This window comes from Brachycentrus maculatus, unplaced genomic scaffold (assembly GCF_059751285.1).
Source record: "Brachycentrus maculatus isolate JH-2025_06_01 unplaced genomic scaffold, ASM5975128v1 h1tg000269l, whole genome shotgun sequence".
Classification (NCBI taxonomy): domain Eukaryota; kingdom Metazoa; phylum Arthropoda; class Insecta; order Trichoptera; family Brachycentridae; genus Brachycentrus; species Brachycentrus maculatus.
In genome coordinates this window covers 2,225,917-2,249,517 of record NW_028281020.1, presented here as the reverse complement: position 1 = coordinate 2,249,517, position 23,601 = coordinate 2,225,917, and the positions used below count along the sequence as shown (strand labels likewise).

General features: G+C 30.7%; 1 protein-coding gene across 1 annotated transcript in view; it reads right to left on the bottom strand.

The window, feature by feature from the left end:
- Positions 1-1,289: 1,289 nt before the first annotated feature.
- LOC148305585 (sodium-dependent nutrient amino acid transporter 1-like) overlaps positions 1,290-23,601 on the bottom strand; it is a 37,281-nt gene continuing 14,969 nt past the window's right edge. Inside the window, exons 5-12 of the mRNA XM_088266451.1 lie at positions 23,166-23,436; positions 19,103-19,206; positions 17,797-17,983; positions 14,680-14,856; positions 7,587-7,686; positions 6,566-6,742; positions 3,766-3,863; positions 1,290-1,780 (exon numbers count right to left, since the gene is read on the bottom strand). Coding sequence (XP_088122577.1) covers positions 1,619-1,780; positions 3,766-3,863; positions 6,566-6,742; positions 7,587-7,686; positions 14,680-14,856; positions 17,797-17,983; positions 19,103-19,206; positions 23,166-23,436 — 1,276 coding nt within the window. The 3' untranslated portion in view covers positions 1,290-1,618. The remainder of the gene's footprint in view (positions 1,781-3,765; positions 3,864-6,565; positions 6,743-7,586; positions 7,687-14,679; positions 14,857-17,796; positions 17,984-19,102; positions 19,207-23,165; positions 23,437-23,601) is intronic.

The following is a 23,601-nucleotide window of genomic DNA, read 5'->3' as shown; positions in this document are numbered from 1 at the left end:
CTAATTGTAAAAGGTACTTTTGCAAGCATTCTAATTTTTCATTAATTTTATTAGCATTTTGTTGCTGCATGATAATAAATAACTGTTTTCTAGTCATTATTCTAACATCTACTGGTCCTAAAATAAAAATGTAACAATTTAAAGATAAAAAACTGTACGTAGTTCAGTTTTCATTATTGTGCTGACTCATCTTAAAAGAGCGATTTCTTGCAAAAGAGCAAAATTCTGCAAAAAAAATTTCAATTTATATAAAGAAAGAGGGCTAAGCTATTTGATACAATCAAAATTATAGCCGAATAACACTCGGAAGCACAACTAAATATCCTTTATTTAAAAAAAAATGAAGGAAAAATCCATTTAAAGGCACTTATTTAAATTAGTTTTTTTTAGTTTATATGTTAGCTATTGCAACTTAAATCTATGTACAATACACTATCTTACTTGTTTGATCACAATCCATTATTAAATTGTATACGTGTAATACAAAAAAATAATAATAATCACTGAAATGTTTGCGTACTAAACGAACAGCGAAAGAGAAACACGTGCACTCACAATAACAACAACTTTGCGACTGACCATTAGACACGTGAGATGTGCGTGGGGGGGATACAATTATTGCATGTCATCAACAAAATACTCTATTTCATGTTGATATATTTTTCATACACCTGCGACAATGTTTTTAAAAGTGACTTTTGGCCGCCCAGATCGCTAATATACCCCACTGTGCATCGTAACATCGCGGTATGTATTAGGAAGAATGTATAAACCCTTACAAAATAATAAATAAATAAAAAAAATACAAATAAATAAAGTACATATTGTTTTCATTTGCGAAGGCTTGCATCATATCTAATCAACATAAATCAAAATTATTTATCTAAATATTCATTAACGTTTCTAGTAATCTCTGTGCTTTCTTAAAATACATAATGAAGGGATTTGTAATTAATATATGTATGTTTATCGTCTATGTACTTCAAAAAGCCTAGAGCGATAATTAAGTACAAAATACTTAATTTGCACCCATATAATCCGATTTTTACTACACTTAATTCGGTAAAAAATAGATAGCATCTGTGACACTTTGGTAATCCAAAAATTGTATAAGTAAGAAAGAAGATACTCGAATGACAAAAAAAGATATTATTTTATATTATCTTCTTTTTTTATTGATTTTTCTATTTAGTAGCATTTTTTACAAGTAACATTTTCTTATAATATTATCTATGGAAATAATATTTTTTGTTTAATTTTTATACTCGTTTGTTTAATTTTTGATGAGATTTATTTAAGTGAAGGAAATCAGAATAAATGACATTACCGATTTACCATATGGGAAAAAATGGATAAGAATTAGTAGGCAGGAAAAGATAATACCTGCAATAGCTAGGATTGTCGCGGTTGCATACAATTATATTCGCACAAATATTTAGTAATACAAGTACCTTTACTTATAAACCAAAAATATACGTCTTTGGTCTAAGTTATTATTTTTGGTACAGTAGGAATCTGGTTTTAAAAATGAAATATACTTATTTATGTTGTTCGTTTTCACATGGCATAACTACATTCACATTTTATCTTATTTCACCATTCAATGTTTTATATTTTTTTAGTATCCAAATACACTGTCAAATATTTTTCTTATAGCTGATGCCTTTGGTTTCTCTGCTCGTTCTACAGCTTTCTGTTCCATGAATGCTAACCATTCCCGCTTTGTTTTGGGGTCAACAGGACCCCACTCTTTTCTTGGAGCAAAAGCTGCGACGATTCTCTGAAAATAATAATATTATGACACATTAATATTTTTGTTCAATTATTAGTGATATAATTATTTCGTTTCTTATGGACAAAACAAAAAAAATATTCTTCATACCCTAATCTGCACCCAATGGTGCATAAGGCACTGCATCGTATCGACGCAGTGTTATCTTGATTGTTACTTACATGGAGGCAAGGTAACTCCAGCGCTTCAGGGACTAATCCAGGGTAATATTTAATAAATATTTGAGTGTTAAATCACTAATATTTATTTTTACCCCCCCCCCAGGGAATCGAACCCGGGACCACCAGGGCGGTAGCTCAACACGCTTACTATTACAACACGGAGGCGGGTAAATACCATACATAAAAATAAATGTTTTACTAAAAAATGTACAGTACTAATAGCCAGTACAATAATAATTATACAGTAATGTTCGCCTACGTGATGTAATGGTTAACACGCTCGGCTACTGTTTTAGACGTCCCAGGTTCGATTCCCAGGGGGGTCAAATAAATATAGGTGATTTTTTCACTCTAATATTTATTCAATACTACACTGAACTGCTACTTGAAGCGGAGGGCTGATCACCTTTGCTTCATGTGTTTACGATCAAGATAACACTGCGTTTATATGATTAAGTGCCCTATGCAGCATTGGGGTGCGATTAAGGGTTTGAATGAAATGGATAATTTTCAAGGAATAGAAAATTTCTTTTTTTTTTTCATGAGGTCATTGTGCATTTTTTTATTTATTCCACTAGTATTGAAAATACAACTATCCTCATACATCACAAAAAAATTGTTTCTCTTTAAAAATTGGTGATAAAATACTAAAAATGGCAGCCTCGTTTATTCGTAGACTGTTAACCACAGCCCTCAAACAATTTAAAGTGGATTTTAGTCCAATAAAACACTTTTATAGGCAAAATGTCTCGGTTTGGGGGATTTATCGGGAGCACTCTTTACAGCGCCGATGGCTACAATTAATTTCGCCAAATCCGGTGTTTAATAGTCCAACCCATGTCTCGGGACAAATTGCACAAGTAAAAACACACGTGTGCAAGTTCCTTAAGCTGCGTTTTACTTTGCGGTATACATGATGTATATGTTGAAAAAATCCAATCAACCCTGGAGCAAGCTTTACACATCGCTCACTCCTTTCAAGAACGTCATAAATAAAAAAACTATTTTTCAGGAGAACGTTTTTAAAGTTTATTAATATAATACAATGTATTAAAAATAAATATCAAGCCACTTATTGACCGTATTACTGTGCAACAGATCTTTTTAGGTAAAACCTGAAGGTTTTTTCTCCATTTGAAAAATGTTTAGTATATTTTTTAAAATACTTAAACAATACCTATTCTTCAAAATGCAAAAACAACACTTTCTGCCCTGTAGCGGGTAAATATTAAGTTTAAAATATGCCGCTTTTGCTGGGATATAGTACATGTTCTGGGCATTCCGAAAACATGCACAACTGAAAATTAATGATTTTTTATTTATGACGTTCTTGAAAGGAGTGAGCGACATGTGGTCTTACCGCGATGTATGTAGACTTATATTTTAAGAATTTCATTCATTGATTCGGCATTCACTTTGTGGTAAAATCTATCCGTTTTTAATTTAAGTTTTACTTGGTAAATATCACTATTTATTCAAATCTACTGTGACTCGTATTTCGATGCATTCCGCATCATTTTCGCATCATTCCGCATCATTCCGCACCATTTTGCATCATCATACGGTGTTAGAAAATGATGCGGAATGCATCAAAACACTTGTCACCGTAGATTTTAAGAAATAGTGGTATTTACTAAGTAAAACTTAAATCAAAAATTACATTTTAGGTTTTTTAATGACGCGTTTGAATGGAGTTATTCTCCTCCTACCCATGATAGCATGTAATAATGATAAATTGTCCTTTAAGAAATCGATAATTTTATATGTGTATTAATATTATTATTAAAGATAAATAACATAATGTATACTTACATCTTTCAACCCAATAATTTCTTTTCTTTTATACATTGCAAGGAAGTAAAATATTGGTATCTGCATAATTCCTATACTGGATAGAATCCATCCGCTCGCTGTAAAAAGAAAAATTAATTAATTAATTCAAAAAAATGTATTTATGTATATATAAAGTAGAAATTAACTAAAAAAATACATTTAAGATAAAATCGTTCATATATATTTGCTAATACATTCCCTTTATTAACTCTTCAATTCACATGCCCAAATCATCTTAACACACTTTTCTTAAGTTTATCATTCAACACTTATAAGTCAAATGTAAAAAGTGTAAATAAAAAAACTCGACACTGGCTATAACACCCAAGATGGGTGAAAAGCCATCAAAAAGAAAAAGAAGAAGAAGAAGTTTATCATTCATACATACTTGTACATTTAAATAAATACCACAAACATTGCAAAACGTAGATTTCAAATCAATCATTTCTCATTTGTATTCAATTTTCAAGTGACTGCGCTACATCCGGTTAATATGTATCCGATAAAGCCGTCTTCCGGTCGAATCAATACCTTGAATTGGGAATTGACTGCGCTTTTGATGGATTCGAAATTTCACGTCAGTAAACGATTTCGTTATATTTTTAGTCAGCATCCCTTTGTCGGCATTATACAATCGTTTTATTATTTGTTGTTCGCAAAATAAAACTGGCTTTACTCATATTATACTCTGATGTACAATACAAAAAAATGCGATTTAAAAAAGCTTTTGACGATCAAATCCAACAGCCGACTCTTTTATTTGTTTTACCTTCATTTTTAGTTTAGCTCAACGCGTGTTCGATTTAATGACGCGTCACGTTTATTAACCACATTTTGTTACAAGAGAGAGAAGAAAGATATAACGTAAAGAGAGGAATAAAGTGACATTTATTATTTATTTCGACCCCACGGATTTAGAGCAAAAGAAAGTGACGTATACACAATGATGTATAATGTATTATGATTATCACAAACCATCAATATCAATTTTACCAATTGAAGCGCTAAACGATGACAGTGTAATTATTGAATAAAGAGATTATTGTTTTTCTTTTGAGGGCTCTCTTTCTCTCACTCTCTCTCTCTGTCTCTCTGTCGTTCACATTAAATTTATTAAATCACATTAAAATAATTTTTTTAATTTTTTTTTGTACCATAAGTTCAATTAACAAAATACCTTTACATTTATATGTATACAACGCAAACATTAATAAAATAAAACTATTATGTAGCTACTAGCTTGTTTTATCAAAAAAATTTATGAGATTAGTCAAATTGCACGATTTCTAAATTTTATCTTAGCAATTTTTAGTCATCATTTCTACTTTGAAGTTATTGTAGATAAACTAGTTCACATAAGTCAATTTTTAATTTGGTACCTTTAGAAAAGGTATGAAATAAATAATTAATGGGTTTAGTTGAATCCTGCCCTTTGGTCGTGATTATCCATAAAATACAAACATATTATGTTCAGATAGTTTGTATGTAGAATGGGGTGAGAATAAAAGTATATTCATACCGTTATCGAGATAAAATGAACCTTAATGTCATTATGAGGGTCAATCTTTGAGATATATGTAGGATAACCAACCGACCATACGTTAATTCAATTAAGTGCTTTAAATAAAGGTAAATTGTTATTTATTGCCTGTGGGAAATTGTAAGGAATATTTCCATTTGTTAAAATGCTTTTTGAATATTACGATATACAATATTTAAATGTAAATTAAATTCAAATGCAATGCGTCGTAAAATTTGAGTAGTGTAGTTGGCAATCATAAGAGGTATTATGTTGAAATGTGTCGGATTGTGGTCCCTTGGTTAGTGTCGCGGACTCTTCAAAAGTCAGAGTTTCTCGGTTCGAACCCACTCTACCACAATTTGATACCTATTTCTAATAATAACCCGCTTAGGCTCACGGAAATAGTATGAAATATTTGTGTGCAAAATAAAAACACAAATATTTATCTTTATTTCAAATTTAAAAAAATTCGTTTGCTCAATATATCAAATCTCCTTAAGAAATTCACGGATTATATTGGCATGTTTAAATTACACATATGCATGTGACTGGTGTATGAAACTGTGACAGGTAAAAACACGTTTGACAGCAATGGCAGTTCTATGTGTTGAACGTAACAGCAACACACGCAATATTAAAATTACTCAGCGTGGACAGCATGCTTCTTGACAGCTGCTGTTACTTAGCATTATCAATGTTTTCAATTGCAACACGCATATTCAATGTTTTCCATACCATTGTTGATTCATAGATATTTAATATTCTTTTGTTGAATGTTTTTCGCAGATACTTTGGCACATTTTATAAACTTTATAAAATAAAACAACTTTGTTTAACCACTTTTTATTGGTACACTTTTTCCAACCGGTTTCGACAAGACCTTGTCATCCTCAATCAACTTTAACCTAACTATGACTAGTCCAATGTTTTAAAATTAGTACGTAAACCCTGAGGATAACAAGGTTCTTGTCGAAACCGGTTGGAAAAAGTGTACCAATAAAAAGTGGTTAAAACAAAGCTGTTTGATTTTATAAAGTTTTTAATAATATCATTGCTTCACAAGCATTGTGATATTAAACAGAATTAAAAGAAATGCGTGTTTTTTTCTTAATTTTTTTTTACAAATTCTCGAGACTAAATCACATCACAACGCGTGGCCGGATGATGCAAATATACATTATAAATATATTTAAATTTCTACAGATTCTATAGACCTCTAGTTTCAAGATATATACATAGTCAGAAGGGGTTACTTACCAACAGCGCTGGGAGGATATTCCTCCCCGTTGTACATCAGCGGCTGAAGGGTGATGAGAGAGTAGATAAAGACGACAATCAGTAATACAGGGGTGACTATGGCCCAACACAGCCTCCAGTAGAAGCCGACACTGATACCCAACATGAACTCGATGTCGTCGCACACTCTGCGCACACCTAAAACCAACACACATTTATTCCTTTTACCAGCTGAATATAGATGAAGAAGAATCTGGAAGTGTAAATATTTACAGGGCGTATGACCTGTTATAGGCTGGTTAAGTGATCACTTTACACACGTCAAACATTTACCATTCTAGACATGATTGACAACCACATTACTTTAATTTTCGGAACTCCTTGATATAATATTCAATCTCATAACACAGTGCATATCGCTCACTCCTTTCAACAACGTCATATATAAAAAAAAAACTTCATTTTTCAGGAGACCGTTTTTAAAGTTTAAGAATATAATGGAATGTATTAAAAACAAATATCAAGCCACCTATTGAGCTTTTTACTGTGCAATAGATCTTTTCAAGTAAAACCTGAAGGTTTAAAAAAATAATTAAACAATATCTTTTCTTCAAAATCCAAAAACAACACTTTCTGCCCTGTAGCGGGTAAATATTAAGTTAAAAATATGCCGCTTTGGCTGGGATATAGTGCATTTTCTGGGCATTCCGAAAACATGCACAACTGAAAATTGACGATTTTTGATATTTGACGTTGTTGAAAGAAGTGAGCAATATGATCCTTACGATGAAAAATACAGTGTTTAATAAAATAAATAATAATGGTAAATTGTCGGATGGAATACATCAACTTGGTCGCTAATACAGTCGCAGGAAGCACAGAAGAACTACTCATTTATAATCATTAAATATGATTACTAAACATTTTACTTTACATAATTAAATAACACATTAGCGACCTCTAACCAACAGAATAATTTGCTGACAACAATCTCATTATTCATCTGTGGTAATATGCGTAAACAAAAAATGTTTATTCTTACCGTAAATCCACAATATACCGGCCAGCTCGGTAATTCCCATCAGGTATACCACGAACGATGCTCCGTGATGATCCACGAGATTTAAAATATACTGTCCACCCTAAAAAAATAAGTTTAAGAATAATATATTATTGTAAATATAAAAATCTTCTTCTTCATCTTATTTTTATCCGCAACCAATGGTGCGTAGGTCACTGAATCATGTCGACGCGAAATTATGATCGTTGATTACTTGGCAAGGTGATCAGTCCTGCATCTCAGGTATAAGTCCTTCTTATCTTACCCTTTTTCACACCCAATGGTGCATAGGGCACTGCGCCTAATTGATGCAATGTCAATTTGATCGTTCATTTTATGAGGGTAAGATGATCAATCTTCCAGATCAGATACCAGTCAGGGTGATATGAAATAAATATTGAAAAAGTCAAAGAACATTTATTTTATTTTGAGCCCCTTGGGATTTGAACCCGGGACCTTCAGCATGGCACTCAAACGTAGTGACATTTTGGATGCGCATCAGTCCAGGTAATATTAAATTAATATTTTATCCATCACTAATATTTATTTTATTATTAATTGATTTGGTATTAACTTTGTGGAACACTAAAATGATTTAAGTAAATTGCAAAAAATAAAACATTTGTTTGGAGCAATTTTATCATCTTAAAATGACTAATTTCGAAAACTACAGATGTTTGCATCAAGAGGAAATAATACAGTTTGTGTTTTAACCTGTTGATGAGAACACGTGTAGTTCTTGAAACTGGTCGTGTTTACATTAATAAACTCAAAAAGTGGTATAATATACATGTTTAATTTTTATATTTGAATCGGAACCTCCAGCATAGTAGCAAACACCTTGTTCACCAAACTACTATGCCGGACGATATCAAAACCAAACACTAAATGCACAAAAATAAGTTTTTTAATGGGTGAAAGGATCGAATATTGACGGAAAATGTATTTTTCTAACTAAACTAATTATGTATTTAAAAAAATATATTGTAAACTGTTTGTTAGGGCCATTAGCCTCTTCGATGTTGTTAAACCCACATATATATTATGCACGCAACAAAATGGTGAAAATGGATTCTTCCCTTCCTTCAAACCACCCCCTCCCCAGCCCTGTGACCAACACGGATGTGATGCGGTTTCTGCCCATTAAAGCTTCTTTGTCGTAAGGTCGCGGACAAAAGTCTATTATCTAGAGTAACTAATTATATACCTCTCAGCAAATATAATATAATAAAACCCTTATCCGCACCCCAATGGTGCATAGGGCACTGCTTCATATAAACGCAGTGTTAAAATCAGCAAATAGCATACAAAAATATTTAAGGGAAGTCCGCGAACATGTCTACTTACTTACAACATTTTGAGTGTGTCCAAATACTTGTTCACAAAATCTGGATTATCTCCAATTACAGGAGTTATTTCCATATTATTTTTTGACATCTCATCAAAGATGAAGAAGAATATGGAAGTCTGGGCATTTACAATTTACAATTTACAAATGCCCAGACTTTCATATTCTTCTTCATCTTTGATGAGATGTCAAAAAATTATATGAAAATAACTCCTGTAATCGGAGATAATCCAGATTTTGTGAACAAGTATTTGGACACACTCAAAATGTTGTAAATAAATTATCTGGTCAAATTATAAGCTTAATAATAAAAATGAAAATGGTATTTTCTGGCGTTTCTCATGTGTGTGTTTATAATCCAGGATTCGGATCTCACATAGTAATATAAGAGTTTCTGCTTAGTAAAAAGCTTCTTTACTTCTCATCAATAGATGTCTCTAGTGAAGTTCTAGTGATTCAAGAACAAGGTTTCTAAATTGGTTCATATATATAGAACTTCCAAGAATTTGAGTAGTATGGTTGTCAATAATGGGTAGAATTGGTGAATGTTACACGTGTGTAAAGTGATCACTTAAACCAGCCTATGACGGTCGTCAGCCCCGTAAATGCCCAGACTTCTATATTCTTCTTCATCTTTGATGAGATGTCAAAAAATTATATGTCTACTGACATTTATTTATATTTAGAAGTGTTTTAAAGTTTTTTTTGTATCATGTGTATTAATGGGTAAGAGTTATTTTATTTCATGCACCATTTTAAATTGAAACAATGATAATCAAATCGAATATTATATTCCAAAACAGTTTTAAAAACTAAAAACTAGTTTTTAAAAACGTTTTCGAAGTTTTCAATTGATTTGATTCTATTCGTTTTAATTCATAATGGTGCATGAAATAAATTCTTCTTTCACCTACTTATATAGCATGATACACAAAAACATGATTAAAGTATTTAAAAATATTTTTTTATTTATTTTAGAAAACCCATGAAAACCTTAATAAAAATGTTTTTGGCCTTTTCTTAAAAAAGGCTATGTAGTTTTTTTAAAGACATTTTAATTTGCAAAATATTAATCTGAAATGAAGAAATTCCTTAAGAATATGGTGAAGGCGTCTATCAGGTTCAATATTGATTCAGAGATTGATAAATTGGTGATAAATTGACATATCGCTCACTCCTTTCAAGAACGTCATAAATCAAAAATCGTAAATTTTCAGTTGTTCGTGCTTTCGAAATGCCCAGAAAATGAACTATATCCCAGCAAAAGCGGCATATTTTAAACTTAATATTTACCCGCTACAGGGCAGAAAGTGCTGTTTTTACATTTTGAAGAATAGGTATTGTTTAAATATTTTTTTAAATGTAATAAATATTTTTCAAATGGAGAAAAAATATTCAAGTTCTACCTAAAAAGATCCGTTGCACAGTAAAAAGTTCAATAAGTGGCTAGATATTTATTTTTAATACATTGTATTATATTGTTAAACTTTAAAAACGTTCTACTGAAAAAGTTTTTTGATTCATGACGTTCTTGAAAGGAGTGAGCGATATCTTTTTACTATTTACTATGGACAATATCAAAAACAGTATTTTATGATATATAACATGTTGACTTTTCTTAACAGCTATGTAACTCTTTTAGTCATTTATTATATTAATTTATTTGCTTTATTTAACTATCCCTTAGCTTCCCCCAACCACCCTTTACCCTCTCACACACTTGCACCCTTGCCAACCACTCACTTCTCTTTACGAGTCTTTAATTACGACATAGTCGCCTGCAGTTAAGTAGTCGGCGTTAACCCTTTCTCATTGCGGTTTTCCAGTCGGCGATTTTAATTACTCGACATATTTTCGCTAAGTAAGCCACATATACTAGGCTATCATCAAATGTATCTTACATTCACGAATATCCACAAGGACACTGCCATGACTCATTATCATGTATAAATATACAATATATTATGTTGAATATGATGATCCTGGTGCTTAGGAATAAAAATTTATTAGTGAGTTTCTTTCTAGGGTCCTACAAAATACTCATGCCAAAATTCAAAATTATTTAAAAAATAGGGTTGATGTCTAATAGCTAGGACAAGGTTTAGAGATCAAAAATAAAGATCGGAAAATGGAAAGCAGGGAAGAACTTCTCTATGAGATTCACGATCCTTGTTCATGGACGACCAATAATAAACAGAAACTGCATCTTTTTGCATGGTCATCATACCATGATTACGATATATATGCCAATCTTTAATTGAATAATAATTTAATTTAAAAACAAGAAAAAAACTTAATTTAAACTCTGGTCTGGAACATACACCTGTATAGAAGTGAAACGTGGACTATCGGGCAGGCCAGATATGGGGATTCATTGGTCGAAACATGTAGGGTCGAAACATGTAACAATGAGGTACTAAGAAGGACTAGGAAGTTTACATGCTTACTAAATAAAGTAGCACAACACTGAGCCAAACGGATAGCCCATAATATAAGACACCTAGGCTTGTTCTAACGATTGCGGAAGATATGTGAGAATACACAAACTACAGAGAACGACCACGCTTAAACTACATGTTCCAAATTATCTTTGACATACGCTCTAGCAGGTTCGCCGAGTTGAAAAGACAAGCGAAGGATTAAAAAGGGTGGAGACTGACTATGAAAGAAACAAACCAACCATACAGATTGTGACCAGCAAAGAGAGAAATTATGTTTAACTGGCTTTTTTTAATTGAAAATGAGTAACGGACACGTGATTGTTCATATTTTAGTGAAAATTATTCAAATTTGTTTTGGTCCGTAAAGGGTTATGGAGTTAAGTACTGCATCCAAGATCATTACAGTTCTTGACAAGATTCTGTTACGAGATATGAAGTCTAGATTCGAAATTGTAACCCAACCTAACCATTACTCCTTTATTATCAAACCAAACTTATCTTGAAGTTGCCATTACTTTACTGCATTAACAACCTCTATATTGAGCGTTCATATTACATGTTGTGATATGAGGATTTTATTAAACTGATGTAAAAATATTAATTTATCTGTATTATATATTACGGCAATCATTTAGAGAAATGAGACAACTCGGGAGGTAATTTTCAAAAATTGTCATATCCATAATTAATTGAAATATTATAAAATCACGGAGTAAATATTATATAATCATGGAGTACTAAATACTCGACTTGTCTTACTGGTTATATTTTCACTAGTTGCCAAGTGAATTCAAGGGGGTAAATGATTATGGTGCTGTAATATACATTTTAAACGTAAATCACGGACATTATGAATTTCGTTTTTTTCTTATTCAATGTATTATAACCATTAGCTGTAATTATTTTTTTAAATATCAATTGCTTTTTATAATAAAATTTCTAAACCATCTAAATTAAGCTCTCTATTGCATTTATGTTATACATTCAGACATTTTTTCTGGTAAAATTTGTGATTATTTTCTATCGGGAAAATTCTTAAATGAAATCGTATTCTTCGAGAAAATACTGTTTGTTTAGAAAAAGGTGTATTTTATTTTATAATTTAGATACCATTTTAAATGTAGTGATTTTATAACATTTTTTCAGTAAAAAAAAATGGAAAAAGTGCAAAGTTATTGTTCAAAATGTCAATAATTTCAATCGTTTAAAAGCGTTAAAATTCTTGAAAACATTCCTTATTATTTTTTAACATCTCATCAAAGATGAAGAAGAATATGGAAGTCTGGGCATTTACGGGGCTGACGACCGTCATAGGCTGGTTTAAGTGATCACTTTACACTCATGTAACATTCACCAATTCTACCCATTATTGACAACCACACTACTCAAATTCTTGGAAGTTCTATATGTATGAACCAATTTAGAAACCTTGTTCTTGAATCACTAGAACTTCACTACAGACATCTATTGGTGAGATGTAAAGAAGCTTTTTACTAAGCAGAAACTCTTATATTATGTAGTATGTGAGGTCTGAATCCTGGATTATAATCACACACATGAGAAACGCCAGAAAATACCATTTTCAATTTTATTATTAAGCTTATATTTTAATCCAGGTTTTGTGAACAAGTATTTGGACACACTCAAAATGTTGTATATTCTTTATTACATCAAACCAACATAATTTTTTTTGCCAATAAACACTTCATCTGAAGTCTGATTCGATAACCGCACAATAGCACTCGATTTCAAGGATTCCTCTTCCATTTCCTCAGCATTCCTTATCAACTCCCCTTCCATTCTCTCCGTAGAGCCAGTCTCCTGCACTGGAAGCTCTAGTACGCCCTCTCATAGCTAACTGCATGCCACAGAGCAGTACTTGCGCACAGAATACGTCCCATAATTACTTAGATATTTCTTGGAAATAGCTGCTCATGGGCGCTTATTAAAAATATACGTCTGGAGTATATCATTTCATATTAATTACACGACTAGAGTTTATTTAGTCACCAGAGTAGCCAAACTATATTATAATTAAATAACAAAAATTCAACAACAACTATAACAAAACACATTTTTTCATGAGTAAAATTATCATATTCTCAATTTTATTAATATTTAAAGCATTTACTTTGTGGTTAGTCATTTTACTTTTTTTTTTACAAAAATGTTAATAATACGAGACGTACCCGTCTCTTCGATGTGCATGTTTGATCTCAAAAATTAGTACATGTTGGTCTTCGGGTCGACCAAAAATCGCATGTGCATTTTGTGTAGTTTTAAATGTGTAAATGGTGCTATAGTGGTGAAGGGTGGTATTGTTTGCATGCTGTGGTAGTGATTGTCCTGACGAAGAGACGGGTACGTTTCGAAACCGGTAGACATAAAAATCTTGGTGAGTGGTTATATAGTAATATTATTATCATTTTTGAAAAAAAAAGTTATTAAAAATATCATCTTCAAATACGACTTCTTTCAAAATCTTTTTAAGACGCTTTTAAGAATCATATTTAATTTCGTTTGGAATTTAACTAACAAACTAACTTATTATCGCTTCTCTTCTCCACAGGGGTAAGCAGAGAAAATAGAACGCCACACTAGTCTTGTTTTTTCAAAAACTTTCTTCACATTTTCTACATTCATGTCCTTATACATTAATGCCAGAGTTTGAGTGAAAAGATTTGAACGATTCCTCTTTTTCTAAACTGTTTGTGAAAAAGCTTATTTGAGAGAAAATCTATTAAAATAGATTTTCACTATTTACTCTGTTCATGTACAATACAAACTTATTTTTTATACCGATGAATACTTTTGGTGTATCATGTTTGAAGGATATTCATACGCACACTTATTGAATTTTACCGGAAATTGCGTCTTATCGCAATATATGTATAATGAAAAATAGTATGTCTCTAAAATGTAGAACCTTGAGATAAACGAAAATATTTTGTACGTGCACATAGATACATGATTAAATTATTATAAAATATGTTAAAACAACACAATAATTTGTGTGTGTAATTTTTTTTATCAATTTCTTACACAGAATAAACGTATATTAGTATCCGATTTTTCTCCTAGTAATCAGCCAGTTAATACCCATGTAAATATTTAATTTTCAAATAAGTAAATATTCAGGGTAAATGAAGAAAAATGTAAGAGAAGATGAAGACATAACACATATGCAGATTTTAATTAATTTGCATATTTTTTGGATCGAACCTTCTCTAGCAAGACCCTGAAAAAATTTGACATGTAATTTTCTTTTTCAAAGGTAGGTACTTACTGGAGTAATGTAGACGATTCCGACTCCGAAACCAAATAAGGCCACCATAGTAGCTGCCACCCACACTTTGAGGTTGGGGAACTTGTCTCTGAATACGGTGATGATGGAAGACGCCATGGCCACGTTGGAGCCTACTCCGAGGACGTACAGCATGAAGAAGAAGAGGAATGAAAACAACTGAAACGAAGTGGAATAATAGGGATTAAATTACTGACATTTAATTTGTTGTGCCATCTGTATTGATTTACACTTTGAGCACCACTGATTAGAAGTAGTGTTAAAATTATTATTTTTAAACGTGTTGCAGAATTGAGTTGTACATATATATATATATATATATATATATATATATATGTAATAAAATACCTAGGTACCTACCTATACATTTTATTAAGTACTTACAAAAAGTACCTACATAAAACAGTTCTACCACCAGATGCCGCATGCGTCGCTCAGAATAAAACAAAAGACTTCCGATAATATTATTAACTGTCAGAATCAAATAGATAGATAGATAGATATAAAAATTATTGTAAAGATTAATTAAGAATAAACTTATATTGTCGTTTCTTTAATTACAAAGCAACACATTGTTTATTTTATTATTATACACCCACTTTACATATTATTTACACTTAATTTTCAAAAGGAAAATATTACCACGTTATAAAACGACAATTTTGTTAATTGGAAATGGATTATGAAACATTAGATGTATTAAAACAATTACTACAATATGTTCGGAGTGAGAGAGAAAAATTAGAAGATGATCAAAGAAAACGATTAGAAGATAGTCAAAGAAGACCTGGAAATTTAAGAACTAGTGATAAAATTAAAAATAAAAATAATGTGGAAAAAATTTCTACAAAATATAATATAAAATATACTCCAGAAAAGAAGAATTTCGAAGCAGATTGTATGAGCAGGAATCCAGTATTAGAATCGAAGGAAAATGTAAATGAACAATTAAAAGTTGTAAATTTGGTTAAATTAGAAGATATTTTAAAAGATCAGAATAAAAATGAAGACATACAAATAACACAGAAACAGTGCTTGAAAAATGAAAATAAAAATAAAGTAGAAAAAACTTCTACGAAAGATAAAATAAAATATACTCCAGGAAAGAAGAATTTAGAAGTAGATTGTCTAAGCAGGAATCCAGTATTAAAATCGAATGAAAATGCAGATGAACAATTAAAAGTTGTAAATTTGGTTAAATTAGAAGATAATTTAAAAGATCAGAATAAAAATAAAGACATACAAATAACACAGAAACAGTGCTTGAAAAATGAAAATAAAAATAAAGTAGAAAAAACTTCTACGAAAGATGAAATAAAATATACTCCAGGAAAGAAAAATTTAGAAGTAGATTGTCTAAGCCGGAACCCAGTTTTAGAATCGAATAAAAATGCAGATGAACAATTAAAAGTTGTACATTTGGTTATATTAGAAGATACTTTAAGAGATCTGAATATAAATGAATGAATTCAAAAGAAAAAAACAAATGGATTGAGAAAAACTGTGTCTACTTTAAAAGGGTCAAGAAGAAAAAAAAATACAAAAAAAAGAAATAAAAAAAAAGAACGGAAAAAAAGAAAAAAAAGAAAGAAAGAAAAAAAAACAAGAAAGAAAAAAAGAAAGAAAAAAAAAAGAAGGAAAAAAGATAGGAGGAAAAAAAAAAAAAAAAAACTTTATCATATCACTAAACTTATACCAGTCCCTTCACTACAAGAAGATGATCCGGAGGACGAGTGAAAATTTAACTATGAATTTTCATCCCCAAGGGGGGAGATGTAATAAAATACCTAGGTACCTACCTATACATTTTATTAAGTACTTACAAAAAGTACCTACATAAAACAGTTCTACCACCAGATGCCGCATGCGTCGCTCAGAATAAAACAAAAGACTTCCGATAATATTATTAACTGTCAGAATCAAATAGATAGATAGATAGATATAAAAATTATTGTAAAGATTAATTAAGAATAAACTTATATTGTCGTTTCTTTAATTACAAAGCAACACATTGTTTATTTTATTATTATACACCCACTTTACATATTATTTACACTTAATTTTCAAAAGGAAAATATTACCACGTTATATATATATATATATATATATATAAATATATATATATATATATATATATATATATATATATATATATATATATATATATATATATATATATATATATATATACATATATATATATATATATATATATATATATATATATATATATATATACACATATATATATATATATATATATATATATATATATATTTATTTATATATATATATATATATATATTTATATATATATATATATATTATATATATATATATATATATATATATATATATATATATATATATATATTATACATAACACATCACTCCAAAATCTCCAGTCTAATTAAGAAAACCTAATTTTTTAATTCGATCTCATTCATTCAAATACTTCCCTTCAAGATATGTATAATATGTACATTCATTCTAACTAATTTTGTACGCTTCCGTAGTGTAATGGTCAGCACGCTCGGCTACCGTTCTGGAGGTCCCGGGTTCGATTCCCAGGGGGGGTCAAATAAATATGATCAAATAAGTGATTTTTTTTACCTTTATATTTATTCAATATTACCCCGGACTGGTACCTGAAGCGGAGGACTGCTCACCTTACCTTAATGTGTTAACGATCAAGATAACACTGCGTTTATATGATGCAGTGCCCTATGCACCATTGGGGTGCAGATAAGGGTTTTTAAAAAATTATACGACGATTTCCCTTTGTTCTCAACATAGGACTCAGTTCTAACAATCATTTCTTCATTTACACATAATTTTTTACACAACATCTCGGAGTGTGTCCAAATTCTTGTTCACAAATCTGGGTTTGTCCATTTATTTTTACTCTTTGACATCTCAATATAATATCACCTTTCTACCCATAATTGACACTCACCTACTCAAATTTCGGTAGCTATGTTTATGCTTCAATTGAAATAATCTTCTGTATGCTACTTCTTCAAGGACATCTATGGTTGATATATGTAAACTTTTAATTTAGTTTAATGTATTTTTTTCATTTAAAATATTTTTCCTCACTTGTGGAACACTCTCGAACTTGCTGATAGCATCGGGATATGAGATGAAAGCCAGTTCTGTGCCCCCCTGTACCACGTCTTCAACGTCCAGCCCAGTCTCGTACGCCAAATTCCCGAGGATGCCAAAGATTGTGAAACCGGCTATGAGACTCGTCACTGTGTCCAATGACGTCACGATCATGGCGTCACTAAAATAATACGCTTAATCAAATAAAAGAATTCACAAATATTTTATATAAAAGGAAATAGAAAAGTTATATAATTTTTAATTTAAATTTTACTTAGTTAATACCACTATTTTTTTTAAATCTACTATGATACGTGTTTTGATGCATTCCGCATCGTTTTCAAACACCGTATGTGAAGCTAATTCTAAATTTTAGAGTTGGGTCGTTGGAACGTTAAAGGTTGAAGAGGGGGTAGGAGCTCTTTCTTATTTTTATTTATTGATTTAATTTTTATCATTTTTATTTCTTATCAGTAGGAACATGGACAATAGGGGGGGGCTTTAGTTAATTATGGGTTTATTATTATTGATGTTACATTTGATTTGAAGAAATGGAGGTATTTACTAAATAAAACTTAAATTTAAAATTGACAGATTTTACTACAAAGTTACTGCCGAATAAAACAATTAATTTAAATGGTTTTATGAAATTTTTATTAAGCAAATGAAAAAATATAATAAGAATAACGACGTATGGATGTTTAAGTGGTGCTATAAGAAAATAATGCAAAGCTGAGATAAGTATTGTCAATAAAATTAAGAAAGGCGTGTTGAGATGTTTTGGGGATGTGAATCGTAAAAATGGAGAAAGATAAGTAAAACATATTTATGAGGCGAATGTAGTTGAAACAAGTGTCAGAGGAACTTATGAAAATGAGATATTTTCAAATATTATTGGATTGGTCAAGATGGATTATTTGTATTTAGATATTTGTTTCAAACACATTTTTTTGCTTCAGCAAAAATACATCGTTTTAAACCATTTATATTAGTACTTTTATCATACTAGTTTCGCCAAGAACCTTTTCATTATCAGGTATAAACATGTAATAAATCAAATATGTACCTACTTTAAATATTTCAATGTTTTAGATTTAATTTAATTAAAAATAGATTTTTTAGGTACGTGATAAAACAATTAATTTTTGTTAATCTTTTCGTAAAATGTGATATCTTAAGCTTTATTTTGTGTTTAACGATTGGGTATGCATCTGAAACTCTAGAAAAAGGAAATAATTGGGTAAAGAAAGATATCAAAGGAGCGGTAAGATGAAGGATTTTTTTCTCATTTAATACTCACCGATAAACATTATGCCTGAAGTTGTTATAGGACGAATACATAATAACGTTACCAAAACACACTGAGAGTGAGAAGAAGCACTGAGTTACTGCGGCATACCACACCTGAAATGAAAAAAAAAATCTTGTAATTATTTTATCTTAATTCACAATTTGAGGACGTTGACTCTTTCCATACTAATTTGCATACAAAAACATGTTATGTCTAACTAACCATCACGCTGCTTCCCCGCCAGGGATAAGCAAAGAGAATAGAATGCCACACCACTCTATCTTTGCAAATATCCCTCGCCTTTTTCACCTTCATATATCTCCTCATACATATCCACCGGTTATTTCGACGCCTGACCCGGCCACTTTCAAGTTTTTGACATTCATCATCATGCCAAGTTTTGTGGTATTGTAATATAAGGAGAATATTATATTACCATACCATAAAATTACTAATCCTTAAAAATAAAATTTCTTAATTCACTGATTCCCTGATTTGCTGATTTGTGCGCTCATTGACTAAGATTTTAGAAAAATTGAAGAGAGGATCTATGAAAAGATTGCTAGGTAAGGAGCAATTCCTATCAATTTTTTTAAACATTGATCGACTGATTCGTTCTTAGTGTTTCTATCATAAAAAAGGATAGTTAAAATGCTTCTCTATAGATTCTATTGAAAAATTAATCACACATATATTAAATTTCATGTAAAAAATTAAAACCATTAATTTTCAATTTAACCAAAGAAATACAATACTGCAATCTGGAACACGATGTTGTCTTCAGTTTTTTTTTTCTTACCAATACATCAAGGTCAAGGTGTTCCTTTTGTTTTCTCCATACTTTAAGTTTTCAAGTAATATTTCTAGTATTATCGAAACTATTTAGTAGTCAACTGCATTTTGCTGACACGGTGGAAGAAAGATAAGGGCTTATAAATGGCTTATTCTGGCATGATTTATCAATGCAAGAATAAATCTGCTTGCATACTGAAAAATAGAAAAACTGCTTCTAACGATAACAGCCACATTCAAATGGGATAATCCTAATATCCGTCGTCCATAATATAATTTTGAAACTTAGAAAAAAAATTTTTATTTTATTCAGATATAAGCTAGCAGACGATTTTTATATAATGCATTGTGTTTCAGAAACTTGGTTGAATTTATTCAGAAAATGCTTCAGAAAAATTCAATCACCATGAAAACAATAATCTGTGAAAACATATGGTGGCATTTTTCTAAGAGTTTAATTTAAATTTTTTTTTTTTTGTTTTTTTTAAAAAAAAAAAATCTTTAAAAGAATATGAACTCAAATAATATCTTCAAATTCTAAACCTGGTGAGGCTTAAATTGGAAAACATATTATAGGTGTTTTTAAATATCTACACGAATGCCCATAGTTTTGTAAAAGTACAAAACTATGGGCATTCGTTTACAAAATAAAACTTAAACTCTGTTATAAAATTCTTTTATTTTTGGCACTTTTCTCCAATCGGTTTTGACAATAATCTTGTCGTCTTCAGGGATAGACTTGTACATGTTAGTACATCCCTGAAGATTATAAGATTCTTGCGAAATCGGTTGAAGAAAAGTACCAAAAATAAAAGTGGTTAAACTCAAAGTTTTAGTTTTATTTTATAAAGTTTTACAAAATGTGCCACATAGTATCTTCAAAAAACGTTTTGAAAATATATCTTTGTTTGAATTTTATATATTTGGAATTACGTTAATTTTGTTTTTATCGGTTTTAGTTTTAGAGACGGACATGAAATAACTATAAGTTTGTCTATTGAGAAATTCTGTGGAAAATTTTTCGAAGAATTGAGTTTCTGTAAATACACAATAAAGTAATAAATATTTCAAACTTTAAGTCGCTTGGGTGTCACATTCTCGGAGTAGCAGATTCGCCATTTCCACCTTCCACCGTCGATATGTATTTTTATCGTATGAAACAACTCCATTCAGGCGAGGCGAACTTACGTCAAGCTGTCTCACGTCATATCCCATGTTTTTGTACAGATTTCCACTTTCCACAAAAGAGGGATAACGTATGTATTGGGAAAGCTGCACCCCTGAATGCATTGTCCACATCGATTTCCACTGAAATTGCGCTTGCAGAGATATGTTCACAAATAATAACGGGATATGGAAACATGGTTCAACCCAGGGTTGCCAAACACATATTTGACTGACATTTTTAACATTAAAATAGAGTTCATAATCGTTGCCGTAGAATGGGGCTACTTGTACTTTGATGTGTTACTTGAGCCCAGTACAAAAAAGAGATATTAGTCTGTATTTGGTCTACAATAATGAACGTATCGTGATAATAAGTTTCACCTGCCAGGGAAACAATAAATCGTGTCGATACGTTCATTATTGTAGACCAAATACAGATTTAATTTTTTTTGTACTAGGCTCAAGTAACACATCAAAGTTCAAGTAACCCCGTTCTACGGTACATTAATTATTCAGTAGTTCATTATCATTTTACGTTTTGAATTCTTTGAGTGTTGCGAATTGTGAAATATCACAATATCGGGATATGGAAATATGATTCAATCCAGGGTTACCAAAAACATATTTAACTGACATTTTTAATATTAAAATTGAGAATATTACAATTATTTAGTAATTCATTATCATTTTACGTTTTGTATCCTTTGAGTAATGCGGGTTGTGAAATATATCAAATAATATCGGGATTTGGAAATATGGTTCAATCTAGGGTTACCAAACACATATTTGACTGACATTTTTAATATCAAAGTAGAGTTCATAATCGTTACATTAATTATTCAGTAATTCATTATCATTTTACGTTTTGTATCCTTTGAGTGTTGCGGGTTGTGAAATATCACAAATAATATCGGGATATGGAAATATGGAATAATCAAGTTTTTTGATATATGACGTTGTTGAAAGGAGTGAGCGATATTTCGACTACGGTTAGTCCGCTCTTAACCTAATCGCCAATTTTACGCTTTACTTCCATACGTGAGTATTGGTACCAGGTAATTGGTAGAATGGCAACAATAAGTCAAATTTTTGTATATAATTTTTCGTTATACAAAGCCGATGAATTCCTGTTAAATCAACCGTTTTATGTAAAAGTCTCGAATAATAATGTTCTCTTATCATAAAAATTGAAATTATCAATCTAATAGTGTCCCAATGATAAGAAAAATAATCCATTGTGATGAGGTACACACTCTTCAAGTGACCCATAGTAATACACAACACAATATGCGTAGCGAGAAATATATTGATTACCATCATAATAGTTTGGTGTTGTGATAAGCTCAACCCTTTGGTAAAGCAGAGATGTATTGTACATACTTTTACCATATTTATTGTATACTCACATTTAATAAAATATTTTAATGTCACATATTTACTGCCACTAAACTGAACTATAACTGTGCGTATATATATTTACATATGTCGCTCACTCCTTTCAACAAAGTCACATATTTATTGCCACAATATCAAAAGGCTTGATTTTTCAGGATATCTTTTTTAAAGTTTAAGAGTACCTGTAATGAAATTTATTAAAAATAAATATCAAGCCATTTTTTGAACTTTTTACTATGCAACAGATCTTTTTAGTTAAAACCTGAAGGTTTTTTTCTTCATTGAAAAATATTTAGTATATTTAAAAAAATAATTAAACTATACATTTTCTTCAAAATGCAAGAACAACACTTTTTGCCCTGTACCGGGTAAACATTAAGTTAAAAATATGCCGCTTTTGCTGGGATATAGTACATTTTCTGGGCATTCCAAAAACATGCATAACTGAAAATTGATCATTTTTTATTTATGACGTTCTTGAAAGGAGTGAGCCATTTAAGTCACTTTTGTTTGGCAATAAAATAAACATCAATGCATTTAGTAATTTTTAACAAGTCAATATATTATACGTCCAAGTTTAAAATCTTTTGGAATTTTTTTCAGGGCAATATAAAGCTAGTAAGATATCAAAAAAGTCAATGATCACGTGTTTGTAAAAAATGCACTTGGTCACTTGGTATGACTTTTTTAAAAAAAATATTTTTCTTTGATTTCATACCTGTGGGTCCAAGATCTTGTCAAAGTGTGGATTTATGAAGAAGATGATTCCGTCTTTGGCTCCTGGAAGCGTAGCAGCCTTAACCAGCAGGACTAACATGATGACGTAAGGAAACAGGGCCAGGAAGTAGGATGCCTTTCCGGAACTCTTTACTCCTCGGAGCAGCACTAGATATACCGACAACCAGGCCATCAGAAGGCACAAGAGAAGCTTCCACTCTGGTACTCCTATACCGTCGTTGATATTAGGGACTTCACGCAAAACAACTCGTCTAGAAACAAAATAAAAATTGTAAAATCCAAGCGGCAATATTTCTATTATTTGGACCTCGATTATACACGTATACGATAAATCAAAAACGAAAAAGTGTGGACTTTATAAAATTAAACATTTTTTTTTAACCAATCTTTTTTTATTAGTACATTTAGAATTTTTT